The sequence below is a fragment of the Oncorhynchus kisutch genome, linkage group LG30 (genome assembly GCF_002021735.2).
Source record: "Oncorhynchus kisutch isolate 150728-3 linkage group LG30, Okis_V2, whole genome shotgun sequence".
Lineage (NCBI taxonomy): Eukaryota > Metazoa > Chordata > Actinopteri > Salmoniformes > Salmonidae > Oncorhynchus > Oncorhynchus kisutch.
In genome coordinates, this window is record NC_034203.2 from 34,198,296 (window position 1) to 34,225,224 (window position 26,929).

Genomic DNA, 26,929 nt, shown 5'->3' on the forward strand with positions numbered 1-26,929 from the left:
CTAGTCACTGTCGTGGTCAGACCAGCACAGCTCCATCACGTTCATGTCTAACGCCGCAACGGTGGCGGCCATATTGATTTTGGTTCCCTGTCGCACGCTGCAAATCTTAGAAGAGTTCTGATTGGACGTTGTCCACATGCTCATCTGTACTCCCGACCTCACCCCCTGACCTCTGACCCCTAACTCACTCCTGACCTTGTGACTTATGACCCCAGCCGTATTACCCCTGACCACTACCACCCCCAGGTCACCTATCTCCCCCATGTTCATGTCCATATCACCTACCCCCTCTACCCCATCAATATCAGCTAAAGAGAGCATGTCCCCAAACAAACGCCCCCCACCCAGCTCCCTAAACATGGACTGTAGCCTCTCTCCCTCCATACTCCCTCCATTCACAATCCGCTCCTCCTTCATTTTCTCCCTCCATCCATCTTGTCTCCCACTCTCCCCCCAACCCCTCTCCTCCCTCTCATTCTCCCCCTCTACCTCTCCAATCCCACCCTGGAACCCCTTTAGCATGATCTGTAAACGCCCCCCGTCTCCTAGCGCCAGACACCCCCCAACTATCCCTCCCTCAGTTCCCCTCTCCTTCTCTCTCTCTCCCCAGGTTACCTCTAACCCTCCATCCACACCTGCCTCCCCAAGACTGCTTGATAAGCCTCTAAGCATGGACTGGAACCCCCATTTCCCCCTGTCCACCCCCCCCTCCATTCCCCTGTCCACCCCCCCCTCCATTCCCCTGTCCTTCTCTCCATTGCTGAGGGTTCGGATGAGGCAGGATATCTTGGCGCTGTTGGACTCCTGAGACTGAGAGTGGAAGAACGACTCCGAACCGATGCCTGATGCTATAGGGGAGAAGAACTGAAAGAGAGAAAGAAATATGGGGACGGGGGGGACGGAGACAGGGGTTGATGGGCTTGATACTCTACAACATGACTCTTTCTAATATTTCATCTCAAATAAGGTTGTAAAACAAATAGAACACGTACATGAATGAAGCATTGTGATCTTTGAAACCCGGCCAAACATGTAGGCTACTCACAGGTGTCACATTGGACCTCTCCATCAGTCTCTCCTCCCACAGTTTCAGTCTTTGCTCTCTCTCCTCCAGCTCCTTCTCTTTAGTGGCCAGGTCTCTCTCCAGCCTCCGCAACCTCTCCAACGTAGCATCTATCTCACACCTACAGAGAGGAGAGCTACTGTTATACTATGCCCATTGACCATTCCCTTACATTGTCTAGAGCTCTCAATTCAAGTCAATTCAAAGGGCTTTATTGTCATGGGAAACATACAGTTGAAGTCGGAAGTTTATATACACTGTATTTCAACCACTCCACAAATTCCTTGTTAACAAACTATAGTTTTGGCAAGTCGGTTAGGACATCTACTTTGTGCATGACAAGTAATTTTTCCAACAATTGTTTACAGACAGATTATTTCACATAAAATTCACTGTATCACAATTCCAGTGGGTCAGAAGTTTACATACACTAAGTTGACTATGCCTTTAACAGCTTGTAACATTGCAGAAAATAATGTCATGGCTTTAGAAGCTTGTGATAGGCTAATTGACTTCGTTTGAGTCAATTGGAGGTGTACCTGTGGATGTATTTCAAGGCCGACCTTCAAACTCAGTGCTTCTTTGCTTGACAAGACGTCAGGAAAATAATTGTAGACGTCTACAAGTCTGGTTCCTCCTTGGGAGCAATTTCCAAAAGCCTGAACGTACTACGTTCATCTGTACAAACAATAGTACGCAAGAATAAACACCATGGGACCACGCAGCCGTCATACCGCTCAGGAAGGAGACACGTTCTGTCTCCTAGAGATGAACGTACTTTGGTGCGAAAGTGAAAATGAATCCCAGAACAACAGCAAATTACCTTGTGAAGATGCTGGAGGAAACAGGTATAAAAGTGTCTATATCCACAGTAAAACAAGTCCTATATCAACATATAACAAGTCTTATATCAACCGCTCGCAAGGAAGATGCCACTGCTCCAAAACCGTCATAAAAAAGCCAGACTACGGTTTGCAACTGCACATGGGGACAAAGATGGTACTTTTTAAGAAATGTCCTTTGGTCTGATGAAACAAAAATAGAACTGTTCGGCCATAATGACCATCGTTATGTTTGGAGGAAAAAGGGGGACACTTGCAAGCCAAAGAACACCATTCCAACCGTGAAGCACGGAGGTGACAGCATCATGTTGAGGGGGTGATTTGCTGCAGACGTGACTGTTGCAATTCACAAAATAGATATCATCATGAGGGAGGAAAATTATGTGGATATATTGAAGCAACATCTCAAGACATCAGTAAGGAAGTTAAAGCTTGGTCGCAAATGGGTCTTCCAAATGGACAATGACCCCAAGCATACTCCCATAGTTGTAGAAAAATGGCTTAAGGACAGCAAAGTCAAGGTATTGGACTGGCCATCACAAAGCCCTGACCTCAATCAGGGATGAATTTGTGGGCAGAACTGAAAAAGCGTGTGTGATCAAGGAGGCCTACAAACCTGACTCAGTTACACCAGCTCTGTCAGGAGGAATGGCCAAAATTCACCCAACTTATTGTGGGAAGCTTGTGGAAGGCTACCCAAAACATTTGACCCAAGTTAAACATTTTAAAGGCAATGCTACCAAATACTAATTGAGTGTATGTAAACTTCTGACCCACTGGGAATGTGATGAAAGAAATAAAAATAAATAAATCACTCTCTCTGCTATTATTCTGACATTTCACATTCTTAAAATAAAGTGGTCATCCGAAGTGACCTAAAACTGTGAATATTTACTAGGATTAAATGTCATGAATTGTGATAAACTGAGTTTAAATGTATTTGGCTAAGGTGTATGTAAACGTCCGACTTCAACTGTATATTTACAGTGTTCTAACAACGTGCAAATAGTTAGGGTACGAAAGGAAAAATAAATAAACATAAATATGGGTTGTATTTACAATGGTGTTTATTCTTCACTGGTTGCCCTTTTGTTGTGGCAACAGGTCACAAATATTGCTGCTGTGATGACACACTGTAGTATTTCAATCAATAGATATGAGAGTTGATCAAAATTGGGATTGTTTTTGAATTCTTTGAGGGTCTGTGTAATCTGAGGGAAATATGTCTCTCTAATATGGTCATACATTGTGCAGAAGGTTAGGAAGTGCAGCTCAGTTTCCACCTCATTTTGTGGGCAGTGTGCACATAGCTTGTCTTCTCTTGAGAGCCAGGTCTGCCTACGGCGGCCTTTCTCAATAGCAAGGCTATGCTCACTGAGTCTGTACATAGTCAAAGCTTTCCTTAAGTTTGGGTCAGTCACAGTGATCAGGTATTCTGCCGCTGTGTACTCTCTGTGTAGGGTCAAATAGCATTCTAGTTTGCTCTGTTTTTTTGTGAATTCTTTCCAACGCGTCAAGTAATTATCGTTTTGTTTTCTCATGATTTGGTTGGGTCTAATTGTGATGATGTCCTGGAGCTCTGTGGGATCTGTTTGTGAACAGAGCTCCAGGAACAGATTGCTTAGGGGACCCTTCTCCAGGTTCATCTCTCTGTAGGTGATGGCTTTGTTATGGAAGGTTTGGGATACACTTCCTTTTAGCTTTTTGTGGCTATCGGCCTAATTCTGCTCTGCATGCATTATTTTGTGTTCTAGGTTGTACACAGAGCATATTTTTGAAGAATTCTGCATGCAGTGTCTCAATTTGGTGTTTGTCACATTTTGTAAATTCATGGTTGGTGAGCGGACCACAGACCTCACAACCATAGAGGGCAATGGGTTCTATAACTGATTCAAGTACCTAATCAGTATGTCGAATTTGATGTTCCTTTTGATGGCATAGAATGTCCTTCTTGCCGTGTCTCTCAGATCATTCACAGCTTTGTGGAAGTTACCTGTGGCGCTGATGTTTAGGCCAAGGTATGTATAATTGTTTGTGTGCTCTAGGGCAACAGTATCTAGATGCAATTTGTATATGTGGTCCTGGACCTTTTTTGGAACGCCATTATTTTTGTCTTACTGAGATTTACTGTCAGGGCCCAGGTCTGACAGAATCTGTACAGAAGATCTAGGTGCTGCTGTAGGCCCTCCTTGGTTGGTGACAGTAGCATGAGATCATCAGAAAACAGTAGACATTTGACTTCAGATTCTAGTAGGGTGAGGCCGGGTTCTGCAGACTGTTCTAGTGCCCTCGCCAATTTGTTGATATACGTGGATGTTGAAGGAGGTGGGACTTTATCCCTTTTTCCTCCCACGGCCCTGTGGAAAGAAATGTGTGTGTTTTTTGCCAATTTTAACCTCAGACTTGTTGTTTGTGTACATGGATTTTATAATGTTGTATGTTTTTCCTCCAACACCACTTTCCCAACTTTTGTGGATTGGGGTGATCAGTTCTTGGTTCCAAATATTGGGGAAGATGCCAGAGCTAAGGATGATGTTAAAGAGTTTAAGTATAGCTAATTGGAATTTGTGGTCTGTATATTTGGTCATTTCATTTAGGATACCATCAACACCACAGGCCTTTTTGGGTTGGAGTGTTTTTATTTTGTCCTGTAACTCATTCAAGGTAATTGGAGTGTGTTATGTTAGTCTTTACTAGTTGATTCTAAGATTTGTATTTGATCATGTATATGTTTTTGCTGTTTGTCTTTGGTATAGAGACAAAAAGATAGGAGAAGAGGCTTACCCATACATCTCCATTTTGAATAGATAACTCTATGTGTTGTTGTTTGTTTAGTGTTTTCCAATTTTCCCAGAAGTGGTTAGTCTATGGATTCTTCAATTACATTGAGGTGATTTCTGACGCGCTGTTCCTTCTTTTTCCCATATTGTATTTCTCTATTGTTTTAGTGATCCACCATATTCAAGGCATAGACTCAGGTTTTCTGGGTCTCTATGTTTTAGGCTGGACAGGTTTCTCAATTTCCTTCTCAGGTTTTTGCATTCTTCATCAAACCATTTGTCATTGCTGTTAATTTTCTTTGGTTTTCTGTTTGAATTGTTTTTAATTGAGAGGGACGCTGAGAGGTCAGATATATACTTTTCAGATTTTCTACTTCCAAGTTTATACCTTCACTATTACAGTAGTATGTTTTGTCCAGAAAGTTGTCTAAAGTTGATTGAATTTGTTTGTTGCCTAATAGTTTTTTGGTAGGTTTCCACACTGCATTCTTTCCATCTATAGCATTTGTTTGTATTACTCAGTTCCTTTGGCTTTGTTGCCTCATGATTGAGTATTGCTCTGTTCAAGTAGACTGTGATTTTGCTGTGATCTGACAGGGATGTCAGTGGGCTGACTGTGAGCGCTCAGAGACTGGGTTGAAGTCAGTGATAAAGTAGCCTACAGTACTACTGCCAAGAGATGAGCTATAGGTGTACCTACCATAGGAGTCCCCTTTCAGCCTGCCTTTGACTATGTACATACCCAGCGTGCGACAGAGCTACAGGAGTTGTGACCCGTTTTTGTTAGTTATGTTGTCATAGTTGTGCCTAGGGGGGCATGTGGGAGAGAGAATGCTGTCACCTCCAGGCAGGTGTTTGTCCCCTTGTGTGCTGAGGGTGTCAGGTTCTTGTCCGGTTCTGGCATTAGGTCGCTATCTGTCTAGTGCTGGCGATTTATTCCACTATGGGGCAATGTTTAGTCTGTGATATGAAATGATATAATGGAACACACACACAACATCTAAATATACAGACATCTGATGCACGGATATATCTCCCTCCCCCTCTCCCTAAACTCTTCCAACTCTCCCTCAATTCAAACTTCTCCCTCTCTCCAAACCCCAATCGCACTGCTCGCCTCCTAATCCAACTTCTCTCCGCCACTTAAAGCCCTCCTCACAACGTTTCCCCTCAGTAAACCTTCCTCCAATGACAACCCCCACTAGCTCTCCCTCCCACTGTCTCAACTCTTCTCCCCCTCTTCCTCCAATGACAACCCCCACTAGCTCTCCCTCCCACTGTCTCCAACTCTTCTCCCCCTCTTCCTCCAATGACAACCCCCACTAGCTCTCCCTCCCACTGTGTCCAACTCTTCTCCCCCTCTTCCTCCAATGACAACCCCCACTAGCTCTCCCTCCCACTGTCTCCAACTCTTCTCCCCCTCTTCCTCCAATGACAACCCCCACTAGCTCTCCCTCCCACTGTCTCCAACTCTTCTCCCCCTCTTCCTCCAATGACAACCCCCACTAGCTCTCCCTCCCACTGTCTCCAACTCTTCTCCCCCTCTTCCTCCAATGACAACCCCCACTAGCTCTCCCTCCCACTGTCTCCAACTCTTCTCCCCCTCTTCCTCCAATGACAACCCCCACTAGCTCTCCCTCCCACTGTCTCCAACTCTTCTCCCCCTCTTCCTCCAATGACAACCCCCACTAGCTCTCCCTCCCACTGTGTCCAACTCTTCTCCCCCTCTTCCTCCAATGACAACCCCCACTAGCTCTCCCTCCCACTGTCTCCAACTCTTCTCCCCCTCTTCCTCCAATGTCAACCCCCACTAGCTCTCCCTCCCACTGTCTCCAACTCTTCTCCCCCTCTTCCTCCAATGACAACCCCCACTAGCTCTCCCTCCCACTGTCTCCAACTCTTCTCCCCCTCTTCCTCCAATGACAACCCCCACTAGCTCTCCCTCCCACTGTCTCCAACTCTTCTCCCCCTCTTCCTCCAATGACAACCCCCACTAGCTCTCCCTCCCACTGTCTCCAACTCTTCTCCCCCTCTTCCTCCAATGACAACCCCCACTAGCTCTCCCTCCCACTGTCTCCAACTCTTCTCCCCCTCTTCCTCCAATGACAACCCCCACTAGCTCTCCATCCTACTGTCTCCAACTCTTCTCCCCCTCTTCCTCCAATGTCAACCCCCACTAGCTCTCCCTCCCACTGTCTCCAACTCTTCTCCCCCTCTTCCTCCAATGATAACCCCCACTAGCTCTCCCTCCCACTGTCTCCAACTCTTCTCCCCCTCTTCCTCCAATGACAACCCCCACTAGCTCTCCCTCCCACTGTCTCCAACTCTTCTCCCCCTCTTCCTCCAATGACAACCCCCACTAGCTCTCCCTCCCACTGTCTCCAACTCTTCTCCCCCTCTTCCTCCAATGACAACCCCCACTAGCTCTCCCTCCCACTGTCTCCAACTCTTCTCCCCCTCTTCCTCCAATGACAACCCCCACTAGCTCTCCCTCCCACTGTCTCCAACTCTTCTCCCCCTCTTCCTCTACTATCAATTATATGCAAGTCAATCTCTCCTGGCTCAAAGTGGAGGAGAGATTGACTTCATCACTACTAATATTTATGAGAGGCATTGACATGTTGAATGCACTGAGCTGTCTGTCTAAACTATTGGCACACAGCTCAGACACCCATGCATACCCCACAAGACATGCCATAAATACATGTGTGTAGTTCTGTCCTTGAACTGTTTTTGTCTAATGATGTTCTGTTTTATGTTTTGTGTGGACACCAGGAAGAGTAGCTGCTGCTTTTGCAACAGCTAATGGGGATCCTAATAAAATTCCAAAATACCAAATGCCACAAGGTCTCTTCACAGTCCTCAAGTCCAGAACAGACGCACAGTACTACATAGAGCCATTACTACATCCTTACATCAGTTACTTAAGCAGTAAAATTAGATTAAAAAAAATATTAAACAGATAAAAATACACCTTATAGACTTTGAAGCAACACAAACATAGGCACAGACACATGCATACACACATGATAACATACGCACTATACACACATAGTTAGTACTACAGATATGTGGTAGTGGTGGAGTAGGGGCCTAAGTGCACAAAGTGTGTTGTGAAATCTGTGAATGTATTGTATTGTTTTTCAAATTTGATAAAATACTTCCCTTCCCATGTGTCTCCTTCACTCTCTCCCTTCCCCTGCTCTCTACCTCCCCTGCTCTCTCCCTCCCCCTCTCTCTACCTCCCCCTCTCTCTCCCTTCCCCTGCTCTCTCCCTTCCCCTGCTCTCTCCCTTCCCCTGCTCTCTCCCTTCCCCTCTCTCCCTTCCCCTGTTCTCTACCTCCCCCTCTCTCTCCCTTCCCCTGCTCTCTACCTCCCCCGCTCTCTACCTCCCCCTCTCTCTCCCTTCCCCTGCTCTCTACCTCCCCCGCTCTCTCCCTTCCCTGCTCTCTACCTCCCCTCGCTCTCCCTTCCCCTGCTCTCTACCTCCCCCTCTCCTGCTCTCTACCTCCCCCTCTCTCTCCCTTCCCCTCTCTCTCCCTTCCCTGCTCTCTACCTCCCCCTCTCTCTACCTCCCCCTCTCTCTACCTCCCCCTCTCTCTACCTCCCCCTCTCTCTACCTCCCCCTCTCTCTACCTCCCCCTCTCTCTACCTCCCCCTCTCTCTACCTCCCCCTCTCTCTACCTCCCCTGCTCTCTCCCTTCCCCTGCTCTCTACCTTCCCCTGTTCTCTACCTTCCCCTGTTCTCTACCTTCCCCTCTCTCTCCCTTCCCCTGCTCTCTACCTCCCCCGCTCTCTACCTTCCCCTGCTCTCTACCTCCCCCTCTCTCTCCCTTCCCCTGCTCTCTACCTCCCCCTCTCTCTCCCTTCCCCTGCTCTCTACCTCCCCCTCTCTCTCCCGTCCCCTGTTCTCTCTTTCCCTTCCCCTGCTCTCTACCTTCCCCTGTTTCTCTCTCTCCCTTCCCCTGCTCTCTACCTCCCCCTCTCTCTCCCTTCCCCTGCTCTCTACCTCCCCCTCTCTCTCCCTTCCCCTGCTCTCTACCTCCCCCTCTCTCTCCCTTCCCCTGCTCTCTACCTCCCCCTCTCTCTCCCTTCCCCTGTTCTCTACCTCCCCCTCTCTCTCCCTTCCCCTGCTCTCTACCTCCCCTCTCTCTCCCCGTCCCCTGTTCTCTCTCTCCCTTCCCCTGCTCTCTACCTTCCCCTGTTTCTCTCTCTCCTTCCCCTGCTCTCTACCTCCCCCCTCTCTCTCCCTTCCCCTGCTCTCTACCTCCCCCTCTCTCTCCCTTCCCCTGCTCTCTACCTCCCCCTCTCTCTCCCTTCCCCTGCTCTCTACCTCCCCCTCTCTCTCCCTTCCCCTGTTCTCTACCTCCCCCTCTCTCTCCCTTCCCCTGCTCTCTACCTCCCCCTCTCTCTCCCTTCCCCTGCTCTCTACCTCCCCCTCTCTCCCTTCCCCTGCTCTCTACCTCCCCCTCTCTCTCCCTTCCCCTGCTCTCTACCTCCCCCTCTCTCTCCCTTCCCCTGCTCTCTACCTCCCCCTCTCTCTCCCTTCCCCTGCTCTCTACCGCCCCCTCTCTCTCCCTCGCTCTCCCCCACCCTCTACCTCCCCCTCTCTCTCGCTCTCCCTCTCTCTACCCCTCTCAACTCTCTCCCCCAGACTCTCCCTCCCCGTTTCCCTGCCCCACTATCTCCCTCCTCCCCCAACTCTCTCCTTCTCTCTCCTCCACTCTCTCCCCCTTAATCTCTCCCTCCACTTCTCACTCCACTTCTCTCTCCCCAACTCTACCCCCACTCGCTCCCTCCTCCACCCTCTCCCTCCTCCACCCTCTCCCCCAGATCTTTCCACTCATTCTCTATTCTTCTCTCATAATTGATGATCTTGCCACACTCATGTCAAACACGAACAGAATCTGTCACCCTCTTCCTCCTCCTCCCTCTTGTCTCTCTTCTCTATTCTCTCTTCATCAGTGTTTTATTTTTCACCCTCTACATTTTGTTTCCTCTCTAAATAGTGCCCCCCTTCCCTCTTTTTCCCATACTTGACTTCTAGCTGCCCCCTATATGCTTCTTATGTGAACTCTTTCTTCTTCCTGTTCCCCATGGAATAAAAAAGCGTACAGTCAATAACACAATAGAAAAAAGAAAGTCTATATACAGTGTGTGCAAATGGCGAGAGGGGTTAAGGCAATAAATAGGCCATAGTAGCAAAGTAATTACAATTTAGCAGATTAACACTGGAGTGATAGATGAGCAGATGATGATGTGCAAGGAGTGAATCTGGTGTGCAAAAGAGCAGAAAAGTAAATAAAAACATTATGGGATGAGGTAGGTAGATTGGATGGGCTATTTACAGATGAACTATGTACAGCTGCAGCGATCGGTTAGCTGCTCAGATATCTGATGTTTAAAGTTAGTGAGGGAAACGTAAGTCTCCAGGTTCAGCGATTTTTGCAATTCGTTCCAGTCAATGGCAACAGAGAACTGGAAGGAAAGGCGGCCAAAGCAGGTGTTGGCTTTGGGGATGACCAGTGAGATATACCTGCTGGAGCGCGTGCTACGGGTGGGTGTAGTTATTATGACCAGTGAGCTGAGATAAGGCAGAGCTTTACCTAACATAGACTTATAGATGACCTGGAGCCAGTGGGTCTGGCGATGAATATGTAGCGAGGGCCAGCCGACTAGAGCATACAGTTCGCAGTGGTGGGTGGTATAAGGTGATTTGGTAACAAAACAGATGGCACTGTGATAGACTGCATCCAGTTTGCTGAGTAGAGTATTGGAAGCTATTTTGTAGATGACATCGCCGAAGTCGAGGATCGGTAGGATAGTCAGTTTTACTAGGGTAAGTTTGGCGGCGTAAGTGAAAGAGGCTTTGTTGTGAAATAGAAAGCCAAATCTAGATTTGATTTTGGATTGGAGACGTTTGATATCTTTTTAGTGACAGGGGGGAGCATTCGTAAATTCGGATGAATGAATGTCACTCAGGCCCAGAAGCTTGGATATGCATATAGCATTGGATAGAAAGCACTCTGAAGCTTCTAAAACTGTTAACATTATGTCTGTGAGTATAACAGAACTGATATAGCAGGCAAAAACCAGAGGAAAATCCATCAAGGAAGTGGGATTTTTTTGATGTGAGTGGTTTTCCATTGAATGCCTATTGACTATGTAATTGGTTAGGGTCCCGATTGCAGTTTCTAAGGCTTCCAATAGATGTCAATAGTCTTTAGACATGGTTTCAGGCTTGTTTTCTGAAAAACGACGAAGAAAAATACCTTTTGGTTAGGGGACTGGGGAAGCATGCAATACTGCTATTGAATACGCTATTGTCCGGTTGAAATATTATCTATTTTTTATATAATTGACACCCTGAGGATTAGTGATAAACATTGTTTGACATGTTTCGACGAACTTTACCGATACTATTAGGATGTATTTGTCTGCATGTTTTGACCGCATTTGAGCCAGTGGATTACTGAACAAAACGCACCAACAAAACAGGGTTTTTGGGATATAAAGAAGGACTTTATCAAATAAAACAACCATTTATTGTGTTCCTGGGACCCTTGTGATTGCAACCAGATGAAGATCTTCCAAGGTAACTGATTTGTTTTATTGCTATTTCTGACTTTCGTGACTCCTCTGCTTGGTTGGAAAAATGTTGTATGCTTTTGTGTGCAGGGCACTGTCCTCAGCTAGCTAGCTGTTTGTAATGTTTTGTATGCTGAGAGAGATGTCTTTACATAAACGCATGTTATGCTGTCGCCGTAAAGCCTTTTGAAAAATGACAAAGCGGCTGGATTAAGAAGAAGTTAATCTTTTAACCGATGTATAACACTTGTATTTTCATGAATGTTTATTATTGCTATTTCTGTCATTTGAATTTGGCGCTCTACAATTTCACAGTATGTTGTCGAGGTGGGTCGCTAGCGGCACGCCTGCGCCAAACAGGATATGAGTCTGGAAGGAGAGTTTACAGTCTAGACAGACACCTAGCTATTTGTAGTTGTCCACGTATTCTAGGTCAGAACCGTCCAGAGTAGTGATGCTAGTCAGGTGGGTGGGTGCGGGCAGCGAATGGTTGAAAAGCATGCATTTGGTAATAATAGCATTTAAGAGAAGTTGGAGGCCACGGAAGGAGTGTTGTATGGCATTGAAGCTTGTTTGGATGTTTGTTAACACAGTGTCCAAAGAAGGGGCAGAAGTATACAGAATGGTGTTGCTTGCGTATAGGTGGATCAGGGAATCACCCACAGCAAGAGCGACATCTTTGATATATACAGAGAAAAGAGTCGGCCCGAGAATTGAACCCTGTGATACCCCCATAGAGACTGCCAGAGGTCCGGACAACAGGCCCTCCGATTTGACACACTGAACTCTGTCTGCGAAGTAGTTGGTGAACCAGGCGAGGCAGTCATTTGACTGTCTTTTATCGATGGCGGTTATGATATCGTTTAGGACCTTTAGGGTGTCTGAGGTCCACTCATGACAAGCTCGGAAACTGGATTGCACAGCGGAGAATGTACGGTGGGATTCTAAATGGTCGGTGATCTGTTTATTAACTTGGCTTTCGAAGACTTTAGAAAGGCAGGGCAGGATGGATAAAGGTCTATAACAGTTTGGGTCTAGAGTGCCACCCCCTTTGAAGAGGGGGGATGACCGCGGCAGCTTTCCAATCTTTAGGGATCCCAGACGATACGAAAGAGGTTGAACAGACTGGTAATAGGAGTTGCAACAATGGCGGCAGATAATTTTAGAAAGAGAGGGTCCAGATTGTCTAGCCCAGCTGATTTGTACGGGTCCAGGTTTTGCAGCTCTTTCAGAACATCTGCCATCTGGATTTGGGTGAAGGAGAAGCTGGGGAGGCTCGGGCAAGTAGTAGAGTTTAAACAATCCAGTCTCTGCTTACTGTACCACCTGTATTACACACACACATGCATGCACTCTGCGTACCTCCACTGGTCCTTGTTGTGTAGGAATGAGTTACACTGGTCTTGTAGTCTGCTGTCATTAGACATGGTCTCCAGAGTCCCCAACACCTGTTTAAACACTGGACGCTCCTAGAACCCCCCCCCCCCACACACACACACACACACACACACACACACACACAATATCAAGTCAACACTGCAACTGCAGCTTTTTTTTTCTTCAGCTAAGCCTAAAAACATTAGTGTGCACATGAAGAAAATACTATAGTATACACTGTCATGTTTTTGCAAACTTTTCCTGTAATATTTACTGTAGCGTTTACTGTAAAATGTACTGTAGTGTTTACTGCAATATAAATGGTTAGGTTTACTGTAATATTTACTGTAGTGTTTTTGCAGACTTTACTGTAGTGTTTACTGTAGTGTTTTGGGGGACATTACTGTAGTATTTACGCACATTAGGACTGTATCAATAGTTCACTCTTCTGTAACAGTTCATAGTATGCCAGACTTCAGAGACCAGGTTACTAAGTTCAGTACCAGCTGCTGCATTGTCCAATCAGGCAATCTGAGTGGTAGCCCTGACCTTTGCCCTCTCACCTTTGGTTCAACCTGCCAGCATCTCTTCATCAGGTCAGCAAAGCTAGGCGGACAACTGGTGGGGATGGTCAGCCTCTGTAACAGACACACAGGAACCATATACAGTGGCTTGCGAAAGTATTCACCCCCCTTGGCATTTTTACCATTTGTTTGCCTCACAACCTGGAACGAAAATAGACTTTAGGGGGGTAAGTATCATTTGATTTACACAACATGTATACCACTTTCAAGATGCAAAAAAAACAAACCAGAAATAAGACAAAAAAAACAGAAAACTTGAACGTGCATAACTATTCACCCTCCAAAGTCAATACTTTGTACAGCCACCTTTTGCAGCAAATACTGCTGCAAGTCTCTTAGGGTATTCTTAGGGTATGTCTCTATAAGCTTGGCAGGTCTAGCCACTGGGATTCTTGCCAATTCTTCAAGGCAAAACTGCTCCAGCTCCTTCAAGTTGGATGGGTTCCTCTGATGTACAGCAATTTTAAGTCATACCACAGATTCTCAATTGGATTGAGGTCTGGGCTTTGACAAAGCCATTCCAAGACATTTAAATGTTTCCCGTTAAACCACTCAAGTGTTGCTATAGCAGTATGCTTAGGGCCATTGTCCTGCTGGAAGGTGAACCTCCGTCCCAGTCTCAAAACTCTGGATGACCGAAACAGGTTTCCCTCAAGAATTTCCCTGTATTTAGCGCCATCTTTCCATCAATTCTGACCAGTTATCCAGTACCAGTGCCGATAAAAAACATCCCACAGCATGATGCTGGATGTTGTTCTCGGGGTGATGAGAGGTGTTGGGTTTGCACAAGACATAGCATTTTCCTTGATGGCCAAAATGCTACATTTTGTCTCATCTGACCAGAGTATCTTCTTCCATATGTTTTGGGAGTCTCCCATATGCCTTCTGGCGAACATCAAACATGTTTGCTCATTTTTTCTTTAAGCAATGGCTTTTTTCTGGCCACTCTTCCGTAAAGCACAGCTCTGTGGAGTGTATGGCTTAAAGTGGTCCTATGGAGAGATACTCGAATCTCCGCTGTGGAGCTTTGCAGCTCCTTCAGGGTTATCTTTGGTCTCTTTGTTGCCTCCCTGATTAATGCCTGGTCCGTGAGTTTTGGTGGGCTGCCCTCTCTTGGCAGGTTGTGGTGCCATATTCTTTCCATTTTTGAAAAATGGATTTAATGGTGCTCCGAGGGATGTTCAAAGTTACGGATATTTTTATAAGCCAACCATGATCTGTACTTCTCCACAACTTTGTCCCTGACCTGTTTGGAGAGCTGCTTGGTCTTCATGGTGCCACTTGCTTGGTGGTGCCCATTGCTTAATGGTGTTGCAGACTCTGGGGCCTTTCAGACAGGTGTATTATATACTGAGATCATGTGACATTTAGATTGCACAAAGGTGGACTTTATTGAACTAATTATGTGACTTCTGAAGGTAATTGGTTGCAGCAGATCTTATTGAGTGGCTTCATAGCATAGGGGGTGAATACTTATGCATGCACCACTTTTCCCTTTTAAAAAAAAAAAATTCATTTCACTTGACCAATTTGGACTGTTTTGTGTATGTCCATTACATGAAATACAAATAAAAATCAATTTAAATTACAGGTTGTAATGCAACAAAATAGGATAAATGCCAACTCACATGAACCCATCTACATTATGAAGTAGGAAACCAAGGCAATGTTACAATTAAAGAAAAGCCAATGCTCAGGCTCCAGTACAAAGCAACAACAGGCAATAGGATACATCCACTGTAAGGGGCAAGGGGATAATATGGAAACAGTTCTCTCTGGAGGGATTTCAAATGAAATAAATACATGTCTTTCTCTCACCACTATTGGACCCCATCCAAGAGCATACTGGGATACTCAGCAATTATGTTCTCAGATGTCTATACAGTGCAGCACAGTATTACTGGAATATAGACACAGTTTAAACCCCCTTTCACACACACACACACACACACAGATAACCCCCTACACCAGTTTCCCAAACAGAGATGGGACAGTAGTGGAGAAGGTGGAAAGTTTTAAGTTCCTCGGCATACACATCACGGACAAACTGAAATGGTCCACCCACACAGACAGCATGGTAAAGAAGGCGTAACAGCGCCTATTCAACCTCAGGAGGCTGAAAAAACACTCAAACTTTTACAGATGCACAATCGAGAGCATCCTGTCGGGCTGTATCACCGCCTGGTACAGCAACTGCTCAGCCCAGAACTGCAAGGCTCTTCAGAGGGTGGTTCGGTCTGCACAACGCATCACCGGGGGCAAACTACCTTCCCTCCAGGACACCTACACCACCCGATGTCACAGGAATGCCAAAAAGATCATCAAGGACAACAACCACCCGAGCCACTGCCTTTTCACCCCGCTATCATCCAGAAGGCGAGGTCAGTACAGGTGCATCAAAGTGGGGACAGTGAGACTGAAAAACAGCTTCTATCTCAAGGCCATCAGACTGTTAAACAGCCATCACTAACATTGAGTGACTGCTGCCAACATTGATAATCTCTTGCCACTTCAATACCTTTATTAAATCAATATATTAAATGTATCACTAGTCACTTAAATAACAGCACTTTAATAATGTCTACATTACTCATTACTCTTCTCATATGTATTTACTGTATTCTATACCATCTACTGCATCTTGCCTTGTTCGGCCATCGCTCATCCATATATTTATATGTACATATTCTTATTCATCCCTTTACTCTTGTGTGTATAAGGTAGTTGTCGTGAAATTGTTAGATTACTTGTTAGATATTACTGCACTGTCGGAACTAGAAGCACAAGCATTTCGCTACACTCGCATTAACATCTGCTAACCATGTGTATGTGACAAATAACATTTGATTTGAAACAAGTGTATGTTCCAGTAATAGTGTGCTGCACTCTATAGAGATCTGAGAACATAATTCCTGAGTATCCCAGTATGCTCTTGGATGGGGTCCAATACACACACACAGCATAAACCCCCTACACACACACACAGTATAAACCCCCATACACACACACACACAGTATATAGCCCCCTACAGCACAGTATACATGCCTTACAAGAGCAGAGGTCAGCTCTAGAAATACTCCTTACCCTCCTCACAGCGGAAAGCATGAGAGCATCACATTGTTACTCAGGCTCTGTGTGTGTAACTTGTTCAGTGTGTGCATGTGTTTTATGCAGTGGTTAAAGTACATAAGTAAGTTCCCCTGGCCATCTGTAAATGATGTCTGAGTGTTGGAGTGTTCCCCTGGCCATCTGTAAATGATGTCTGAGTGTTGGAGTGTGCCCCTGTCTATCTGTAAATGATGTCTCAGTGTTGGAGTGTTCCCCTGGCCATCTGTAAATGATGTCTCAGTGTTGGAGTGTTCCCCTGGCCATCTGTAAATGATGTCTCAGTGTTGGAGTGTTCCCCTGGCCATCTGTAAATGATGTCTCAGTGTTGGAGTGTTCCCCTGGCCATCTGTAAATGATGTCTCAGTGTTGGAGTGTTCCCCTGGCTATCTGTAAATTATGTCTGAGTGTTGGAGTGTGCCCCTGGCTATCTGTAAATTATGTCTGAGTGTTGGAGTGTACCCCTGGCTATCTGTAAATTATGTCTGAGTGTTGGAATGTACCCCTGGCTATCTGTAAATTATGTCTGAGTGTTGGAGTGTGCCCCTGGCTATCTGTAAATGATGTCTCAGTGTTGGAGTGTGAACCTGGCTATCTGTAAATGATGTCTCAGTGTTGGAGTGTGACCCTGGCTATCTGTAAATGATGTCTGAGTGTTGGAGTGTACCCCTGGCTATCTGTAAATGATGTCTGAGTGTTGGAGTGTACCCCTGGCTATCTGTAAATGATGTCTGAGTGTTGGAGTGTGCCCCTGGCTATCTGTAAATGATGTCTGAGTGTTGGAGTGTGCCCCTGGCTATCTGTAAATGATGTCTGAGTGTTGGAGTGTGCCCCTGGCTATCTGTAAATGATGTCTGAGTGTTGGAGTGTGCCCCTGGCTATCCATAAATGGAGAAAAGAACATGGTGCTGTCTGGTTTGTTTAATATACGGAATTTGAAATGATTTATACTTTTTCTTTCATATTTAAGCAATTACATTTACTGAGTGACTTTCACTTTTACTTGAGTCATTTTCTATTAAGGTATCTTTACTTCTACTCAAGTATGACAACTGGGTACTTTTTCCACCACTGGTTTAATGTTTGATTCTATGTATGACTGTCTTGTATTTGCAAGTGAATCTGAGCCCCTTGAAGCTCTTAACTAATCGTAAATCAGAACAATGTGTCTTAGTGTACCTCTTGTTTCTCCACCACCAGCCAAGCCACCTGCAGCCCCTCGAAGCCTTTAAAGGGAACCTCCCGTGTCAGCATTTCCCATAGCACCTGGTAACACACACACACGACCGCGTACACACACGAGCGCACACACACACGAGCGCACACACACACACACACAAGCACACACACACAAGCACACACACACCCGAGCGCACACACACACACCCGAGCGCACACACACACGAGCGCACACACACACGAGCGCACACACACACGAGCGCACACACACACGAGCGCACACACACACGAGCGCACACACACACGAGCGCACACACACACGAGCGCACACACACGAGAGCACACACACGAGAGCACACACACGAGAGCACACGAGAGCACACACACACACACACGAGCGCACACAGACACAAGATGATATGCCAGATGTTTTTGCAGTGAAGATTTTGCTGAAAGACCACTTGAGGTAGAACATACAGTATCAGACTCCTCCCCTCCCACACAGACACACTCACCACTCCGTAGGAGAATGTATCACAGGTCTCTGATACAGGTAGGCTCTGTATGACTTCTGGGGCCATCCAGGGGAATGTGCCCACCACTGTCATGTGGGTGGTGTGGGACTGGAACTTAGACGCTCCAAAATCACAGATCTGACAACAGACCAGAGAGAGAGAGCATTGGGACACTTAACTACAAAAAACAATATTTTACTTTTATTTAACCAGGTAGGCTAGTTGAGAACAAGTTCTCATTTACAACTGCGACCTGACCAAGATAAAGCAAAGCAGTTCGACAAATGGTCATGAGTTACACATGGAATAAACAAACATACAGTCAATAACACAATAGAGAAAGTCTATATACAGTGTGTGCAAATGAGGTAGGATAAGGGGGGGTGAGGCAATAAATAGGCCATAGTGGCGAAATTATTCCAGTATGGCAAATGAAACACTGGGGTGATAGATGTGCAGAACATGTGTGTGCAAGTAGCGGTACTGGGGTGCGAAGGAGCAAAATAAATCAAATAAATAACAATATGGTGATGTTGGAGTTGGATGGGATATTTACAGATTGGCTCTGTACAGGTAAAGTAATAAAGGATGTATAAGTGAAAACACAATCATTGTCAGACACCCTACTGTATGTACCTTGAGTACCTTGTCTGCTGTCAGTACCACTGTAGTAGGAACAGAGATAAAGGTCAGTCCACAAGAGGATCCACATCTCATCATTATGCCATTCCTCACTATCAAACTATAATCCATTCATCCTGATTGGTTTACAATGGAAAGTTATTATGTAGCAGTAGCAGTGAGAGAAATGTTGGATTTCCTGGTGGGTAGATACGTTTGGTTGTAGATTGTGTGTGCAGTTGGTTACCGTTTCGTGACTTGAGGTCTCTGTGAATGACTTTGACTGGGGCTTCCGAATGAAGATAGTGCATTCCTATTGGACAGAAACATTAAACATCCTGAGCCACAGACCAACAAAATGTAAACAACCCTGCTCGACAATGGCTACCCGTCTCCAAACAAGTCACTGATCCTCACACCAGAGAAGAATGTGCTCCTGTTGCACTCAGCCAGCTAACTTTGATAAATAACCAGAAATAACTGTTGACTTTCTGATTCATTAAGAAAGCTAAACATATACACTGAGTGTACAAAACATTAGGAACACCTTCCTAATATTATGTTGCACCCCCTTTTGCACTCAGAACAGCCTCAATTCGTCAGGGCAGGGACTCTGCAAGGTGTCGAAAGCATTCCACAGGGATGCTGGCCAATGTTGACTCCAAAGATTCCCACAGTTGTGTGAAGTGGGCTGGATGTTCTTTGGGTGGTGGATCATTCTTGATACACAAGGAAACCGTTGAGTGTGAAAAACCCAGCAGCGTTGCAGTTCTTGACTTTAAAAAACATTAATGGATCGGCGTCCCGTCAATGGGACAGTTGTAAATCATTCAGCGCCTTATGTCAAGATAGCAGATTTTAGAGTAACAACAACTGTCTGTACATAGAAGTGTCTTACATCGGCTGAAAGCTTACGTTCTTGTTAATGTAACTCCACTGTCCAATTTAAAGTAGCTATTACTGTGGAAAAAATCCCATGCTATTGTTTGGATGATAAATCAGAGCAAGATTTCAGAATGTAAGTACACATTTCACCTTCAGAGGTGAATTTATCAAACCCATTGCGGTGAAAAAAACTGTTTTGCTAGGAGCTCTCCTCAAACGGTCCCAGAGATAACATGAAGTGTCATTTTGTTAGATAAAATCCTTTTTCATTTCCTAAAAAGGTCCATATAGCATGCACAATCGATTTTGTATTTCCACTGTTCAATTTGCAAAGAAAGGAATCTGTGAAAATCTCACCTTAAACGTTGTTTCAATGAGTCAAATCACGTTCATATCTATTACTCAGAGATCCTAGACAGTAACAAGACTTCACTATTTCATTAGGGGTGTAGTATATCCTATAGGACACCATATTTGGTCAGAGAGTGATGCCTTCATGGCACGCCGATGAGGCGGGCGGCCATCACTTGAACGACTATCTTTGTCAAATAAGCACCAATTGGGGTCAAACAAAGCTAGCTAGATAGCCAATGAGCTGGGCTTTATGGGAGCATCCGGAAACAATGTATATGTCATAAAATGTAACTTTTCATCTTGTACGACAGCATGCCTTTTCATTTTGGACAAAAATTGTAAGGATATTATGAAGTTATGAAAACTTATTGTTTTGTTTTGTATTAGTAGCCATTATAATATGGCTACTAATACTTGGAAAGCTAAATAAATATCTAAGTATGCAGATTTGACGATATTCTTGCAGACAAATGGAATATGAATGTGAATGTCTCCTTTACGATTTGCCCAAATGTACCTGGGGACTTTACACTAAAAGTCTTGAGGATCAGTCATACTCCAAGTTGTCCATCTGAAACTTTGCACATACACTGCTGCCATCTTGTGGACACTATTGGAATTACAACCAGAGTGATGGCTATAACAGTGACCTTTCTCTTGCATTTCAAAGATGGTGGTAAAAAAACACAGGCTGGTTTTGTCATTGTATTTTCTTCTACCAGATCTATTGTGTTATATTTTCCTACATTCAATTCACATTTCCACAAACTTCAAAGTGTTTCCTTTCAAATTGCTTCAGGGCCTGAGCTACAGGCAGTTAGATTTGGGTATATCATTTAGGTGAAAATTGACAAAAAGGGGGCTATCCCTATTAAACCAGTGCGCCTGGCACCTACTACCATACCCCGTTCAAAGGCATCGAAATCTTTTGTCTTGTCCATTCACACTCTGAATTGCACACATACACAATCCATTGTTTCAAGGCTTAAAAATCCTTCTTTAACCTGTCTGTCTCCTCCCCTTCATCTACACAGATTGATGTGGATTTAACAAGTGACATCAATAAGGGATCATAGCTTTCACCTGTATTCACCTGGTCAGTCTATGTACTGTAAAGAGCAGTTCCTGATGTGTTGTAAGCTCAGTGTATAGGCTATGTGTTTTTGGTTGTTGAGTCAATTAGACCATGCACGTTTCAAGCTTATCTTTCTAATAAATGAAAAGTTATTTCAGAAAATACAGGCAAGCTAGCTGGCTAACTCATGGATCCCGCTTCGTAGTTTTCCCCTCAGGAAGACAGAACTCAACCAGTTTATTTAGCTAAGGGTGCTCTAGAGTCGAGACTTGGTGGAACTAGAATACTAAGTGTATTCTGGGACAGTGGTTCTCAAACCTCTGCAGACATTTAACAATGTTGTAGCTCTGAACTAGCTATCCTGATTCACCTATTCAAGGGCTTGATGAGTTGAATCCGGTGTGCTCACTCTGGAATAGATCGAATCCATAGAAGCACTGTTCTGGGAGCAGGGAAACGTGTTTAAAAGTATGTCTGTCTTCACCTTTGGCTATCTCCACGGCCCAGGTCATGATCTGTTCCATGTCCATCTCCTTACTCTGCTCACTGGACAGGTACTCATACAGAGAACCTCCGCCTGCATACTCTGGAGACGAAATACAATTATGTGTTTTTAAAAAACTTAAATAATGTACACCTCCATTCAAAACTTTAGGATCACTTAGAAATGTCCTTGTTTTTGAAAGAAAAGCACATTTTTTGTCCATTTAAAATAACATCAAATTGATCAGAAATACAGTGTAGATCTTGTTAATGTTGGAAATGACTATTGTAGCTGTAAACAGCTGAATTTTAATGGAATATCTACATAGACATACAGAGGCCCATTATCAGCAACCATCACTCCTATGTTCCAATGGCAGGTTGTGTTAGCTAATCCAAGTTTATCATTTTAAAAGGAGGCCAGCAACCCGGAGTCGCCTCTTCACTGTTGACGTTGAGACCAGTGTTTTCAGGTACTATTTAATGAAGCTGCCAGTTGAGGACTTGTGAGGCATCTGTTTCTCAAACTAGACAGTCTGCTGTACTTGTTCTTTTGCTCAGTTGTGCACCAGGTCCTCCCACTCCTCTGTCTATTCTAATTTCTTGCATGGAATAGCCTTCATTTCTCAGAACAAGCATAGACTGATGAGTTTCAGAAGAAAGTTCTTTGTTTCTGTCCATTTTGAGCCTGTAATCGGATCCACAAATGCTGACGCTCCAGATACTCAACAAGTCTATTTAAGGCCAGTTTTATTGCTTCTTCAATCAGAACAACAGTTTTCAGCTGTGCTAACATAATTGCAAAATGGTTTTCTAATGATCAATTAGCCTTTAAAATGATAAACTTGGATGAGCTAACACAACGTACCATTGGAACACAGGAGTGATGGTTGCTAATAATGGGCCTCTGTACGCCTATGTAGACATTCCATTAAAAATCAGCCGTTTCCAGCTACAACATTAACGCTGTCTATACTGTATTTCTGATCAATTTGCTGTAATTTTAATGGACAAACATTTTGCTTTCCTTTCAAAAACAAGGACATTTCCAAGTGACTCCACACTTTTGAACGGTAGTGTATTTCTGCAACTCAAGACACTTTGTAAGAACCGTACAGTGTAGAATAAACACACAGACACAATCGAATACATTCACTCACACACACACAAATTCACTCACACACACACAGAGAGAACAGGGGTTGAGATCATTCAACAGTCTTCCTACTGTCACTCACAACCTGAACTCATAACGACTTGAGAAACGTCAAACATAGCTTAGCACCTCAGGCTCACACACACACACACACACTTGGTAGTGTGTTCTGTAAGTCATTATAATGGGCAGTGCTGTCACAGAGCTTATGTCCTGCCAGGAAATACAACTCACACAGTCTGTGGCCTAAACGATCCTCAACCTGTTGTGGTTCCATATCCATTGGCGAGTGTATGAGGAAAATACACACACACACACACACACACACACACACTGACCTGTGATGATTCCATAGTTGGGGGACTCCAGTACGGCTCCATAGAACTGAATGATGTTCTTATGACTGAGAATACTCAGAATCTCAGCCTAGAGGGGGGGGGGGGGGTTGGTAGGGCAGAGACAGCATGAGTGTGTACTGTATGCATCACAGGAGGCTGCGAAAGGGATTATGACTCATAATAACGGAAGGAATGGAATGGTATCCAACACATGGAGCCACCGGGTTTGATGTGTTCAATAACATTCCATTCATTCTGTTCCAGCCATTATTATGAGCACCAGCCCCCTGTGGTGTGCACAGTATATACTTACTATAGGTGTACTGTATATGCAAAGGATTTTGATCACTCTGTTATAAGCGATCTGAGGGATGTACACAATGTTTTTCTGCTATGCATGTCTGTACCGTATTCCCTTTTTCACACTCTAAGGTTAGGGTCAGAGCACCAAGCAACACAACGTCAACATGGCAAACATGCTATCAGTCAACTCACCAACAGGCCATATCTACTATAGAACACAGACATTTTGTATCAACCTCTTACTAGATAGATTCATTGAAAAATCTACTGTCATTACAATCCCACTGTTTTCTAACCAAACATCAAGGCTGTGTGTGTGTGTGTGTGTGTGTGTGTGTGTGTGTGTGTGTGTGTGTGTGTGTGTGTGTGTGTGTGGTGTGTGCGTGTGTGTGTGTGTGTGTTTGTGTTTGTGTGTGTGTGGTGTGTGCGTGTGTTTAGAAGCGCCCCAGCCCTTGCCAGTACATGTCTCAACAGTTATTCACCCATCAAGGGAGAAAGTCAGGCAGTGTAATGACAGTGTCACAGCCAGGCCAGGACACTATAACCCATGGGTTTTCTGCTGGGTTGGGAAATCATTTATACTGAGTTACAATTTCAGACTGGATTGTGGCAGGAAATAGTGTTTTGTTCATTAATGTCAGCCACATAATTTGTTTGGGAATCACTGAACAGCAGTATCACACCAGACAAACAGATAGCCCATACAATATCTCACAGAATAGGAGGAAGAGAAGAAGAAGCATATGTTATTAACAAATTCTGTACTCCAAAATGATAGGAAGAGGAGAGGTACAAGGAACAGGAGAGGGAACAGGAGAGGGAACAGGGAACAGGAGAGGGAAGAGGAGAGGGGACAGGAGAGGGAACAGGGAACCAGGAACAGGAGAGGGAACGGGGAACAGGAGAGGGGACAGGAGAGGGGACAGGGAACAGGAGAGGGGACAGGAGAGGGGACAGGGAACAGGAGAGGGGACAGGAGAGGGGACAGGGAACAGGAGAGGGAAGAGGAGATGGGACAGGGAACAGGAGAGGGAAGAGGAGAGGGAACAGGAGAGGGGACAGGGAACAGGAGAGGGAAGAGGAGAGGGAACCAGGAACAGGAGAGGGAACAGGGAACCAGGAACAGGAGAGGGGACAGGAGAGGGGACAGGGAACAGGAGAGGGGACAGGGAACAGGAGAGGGGACAGGAGAGGGGACAGGGAACAGGAGAGGGAAGAGGAGAGGGGACAGGAGAGTGAACAGGAGAGGGAACAGGAGAGGGGACAGGAGAGGGGACAGGAGAGGGGACAGGAGAGGGGACAGGAGAGGGGACAGGGAACCAGGAACAGGAGAGGGAACGGGGAACAGGAGAGGGAAGAGGAGAGGGGACAGGAGAGGACAGGAGAGGGAACAGGGAACCAGGAACAGGAGAGGGAACGGGGAACAGGAGAGGGGACAGGGAACAGGAGAGGGAACGGGGAACAGGAGAGGGAACGGGGAACAGGAGAGGGGACAGGGAACAGGAGAGGGGACAGGGAACAGGAGAGGGAACAGGAGAGGGGACAGGGCACAGGAGAGGGGACAGGAGAGGGGACAGGAGAGGGGACAGGGAACAGGAGAGGGGACAGGGAAGAGGAGAGGGGACAGGGAACAGGGAACAGAAGAGGGAACAGGGAACAGAAGAGGGAACAGGGAACAGAAGAGGGAACAGGGAACAGAAGAGGGAACAGGGAACAGGAGAGAGAACAGAAGAGGGAACAGGAGAGGGAACAGGATAGGGAACAGGAGAGAGAAGAGGAGAGGGGACAGGGAACAGGAGAGGGTAGAGGAGAGGGAAGAGGAGACGGAACAGGGGACAGGAGAGGGAACAGGAGAGGGAACAGGCGAGAGAACAGGGAACAGGAGAGGGAAGAGGAGAGGGAAGAGGAGAGGGGACAGGAGAGGGAAGAGGACAGGGAACAGGAGAGGGGACAGGGAACAGGAGAGGGAACAGGGAACAGGAGAGGGAACAGGGAACAGGAGAGGGAACAGGGAACAGGAGAGGGAACAGGGAATAGGAGAGGGAAGAGGAGAGGGGACAGGAGAGGGAACAGGGAACAGGAGAGGGGACAGGAGAGGGAAGAGGAGAGGGAACAGGGAACAGGAGAGGGAACAGGGAACAGGAGAGGGAACAGGGAATAGGAGAGGGAACAGGGAATAGGAGAGGGAAGAGGAGAGGGGACAGGAGAGGGGACAGGGAACAGGAGAGGGGACAGGGAACAGGAGAGGGGACAGGAGAGGAGACAGGGAACAGGAGAGGAGACAGGGAACAGGGAACAGGAGAGGAGACAGGGAACAGGAGAGGAGACAGGAGAGGGAACAGGGAACAGGGAACAGGAGAGGAGACAGGGAACAGGTAACAGGAGAGGGAACAGGGGGCAGGAGAGGGAAGTGTGTCTCTCCTACCTCAGTCTCAATCTTGAGTAGTTTCTTCACAGCGACCTCTTTATCCTGAGATATCCAGTGTGCTCGGTACACAGTCCCAAAGCTGCCCCCTCCACAGTTCTCATAGAACCGCAGGTCCTCATGTTTTATCTGGACAAACGAGGCACCCAGAGACGACATGGCTGACACGCACTCGAAGACAGCCGCTCTGAGTAAACAGAGCAATCTGAGAGGGGAGGGAACAGAGAGAGAGAGAGGGAACAGAGAGAGAGAGGGAAAGGGTCTGAGAGAGGGAGAGAAAGTTTAATCACACACACCCGATAGCAGAATGGACTCAGAGAACGAGAGCAGACAGAGAAAGAGAGCAGTCAGAGAGAGAAAGAGCAGAGAGAAAGAGAGCAGACAGAGAGAGTGAGCAGACAGAGAAAGAGGACAAAAAGACAGAACAGACACAGAGAGCGCAGACAGAGAGAGAGAAAGAGCAGAAACACAGGAGAGAGAGAGAGAGAGAGAGCGATGGAGTGTGTAAGTGTGTGTGTTTGTTAATCACATTCTGCTCCCTACCTGTTATCCCCTTTCCCAGTCAGTGTATGTGGTGTTTGAATCTGTATGTGACCCGTCCCTTCAAATATGGCTGCTGACATCCAGAGCATTCATTCATGGGTTTGTTGCTTCTATAGAAAACACTTCACCCCCCCCCCCCCCAACACACACCCACACAGGTCAGAGACAGGACTAGACAATGAGTCTACTCTAGTTTCACACTCAACCCCGTCCCTCATTCACTCATCAACTAAAACCTCACCACACACACCGAAGAACAAGGAGGCAGTGACATCACCAGTCTGGAATGACCATGGTGACATGACAAACCCATAGATTAAACAACATTGTATCTGTCCCATCATGGTGTCTGTGAGAGCACGGGCAACGCCATTGAGACCGTCTCCATTTTGAAGTAGTACATTTTCTTCTTCTACCACTTCTATGAGTTGGCAAACAAACAGAAATGAGGCACCTGGAATTCTGGAATGTTTCCTCACTAGTTTAATTCATTGGCTGATCCCTCCTGATAACCTGGATGGAATTATGTGATCCTTCCTTAACCCATAGGAGGTCCCACCCAGTTGACTGGTGAAAGGCCTCCATTGTGCTGCCCATGCGAACACAGGCTTTTGAGCACTAGAGTCCTCTATCTATATGGACCAATCCATGAATGACTGTGATGACATAATCAACAGGGGACAGACCAGGTGACATCACTATCAGGGACAAA

General features: G+C 45.8%; 1 protein-coding gene across 1 annotated transcript; it reads right to left on the minus strand.

The window, feature by feature from the left end:
* On the minus strand, positions 1-26,026 carry LOC109874750 (mitogen-activated protein kinase kinase kinase 20-like). Its single transcript, XM_031810111.1, has 12 exons — positions 25,675-26,026; positions 22,947-23,034; positions 21,454-21,555; positions 18,903-18,968; positions 18,671-18,699; positions 18,035-18,172; positions 17,520-17,606; positions 13,214-13,288; positions 12,636-12,742; positions 1,046-1,184; positions 636-864; positions 1-308 (listed from the first exon to the last, which is right to left on the minus strand). Exons 1-12 carry the CDS (start codon positions 25,831-25,833, stop codon positions 1-3), a joined length of 1,527 nt encoding a protein of 508 aa, XP_031665971.1. The 5' UTR covers positions 25,834-26,026.
* Positions 26,027-26,929: the final 903 nt, after the last annotated feature.

Bases quoted from the DNA above. Each gene is read 5' to 3' on its own strand.
- LOC109874750 (XM_031810111.1), bottom strand. From the start codon at position 25,833: ATGTCGTCTCTGGGTGCCTCGTTTGTCCAGATAAAACATGAGGACCTG. The intron at 18,700-18,902 runs GTAACCAACTGC...TTCCTACTACAG, and splicing joins AGACCTCAAGTCACGAAACG to TGGTACTGACAGCAGACAAG. The intron at 17,607-18,034 runs GTGAGTGTGTCT...GTGTGTTACCAG, and splicing joins ATACATTCTCCTACGGAGTG to GTGCTATGGGAAATGCTGAC.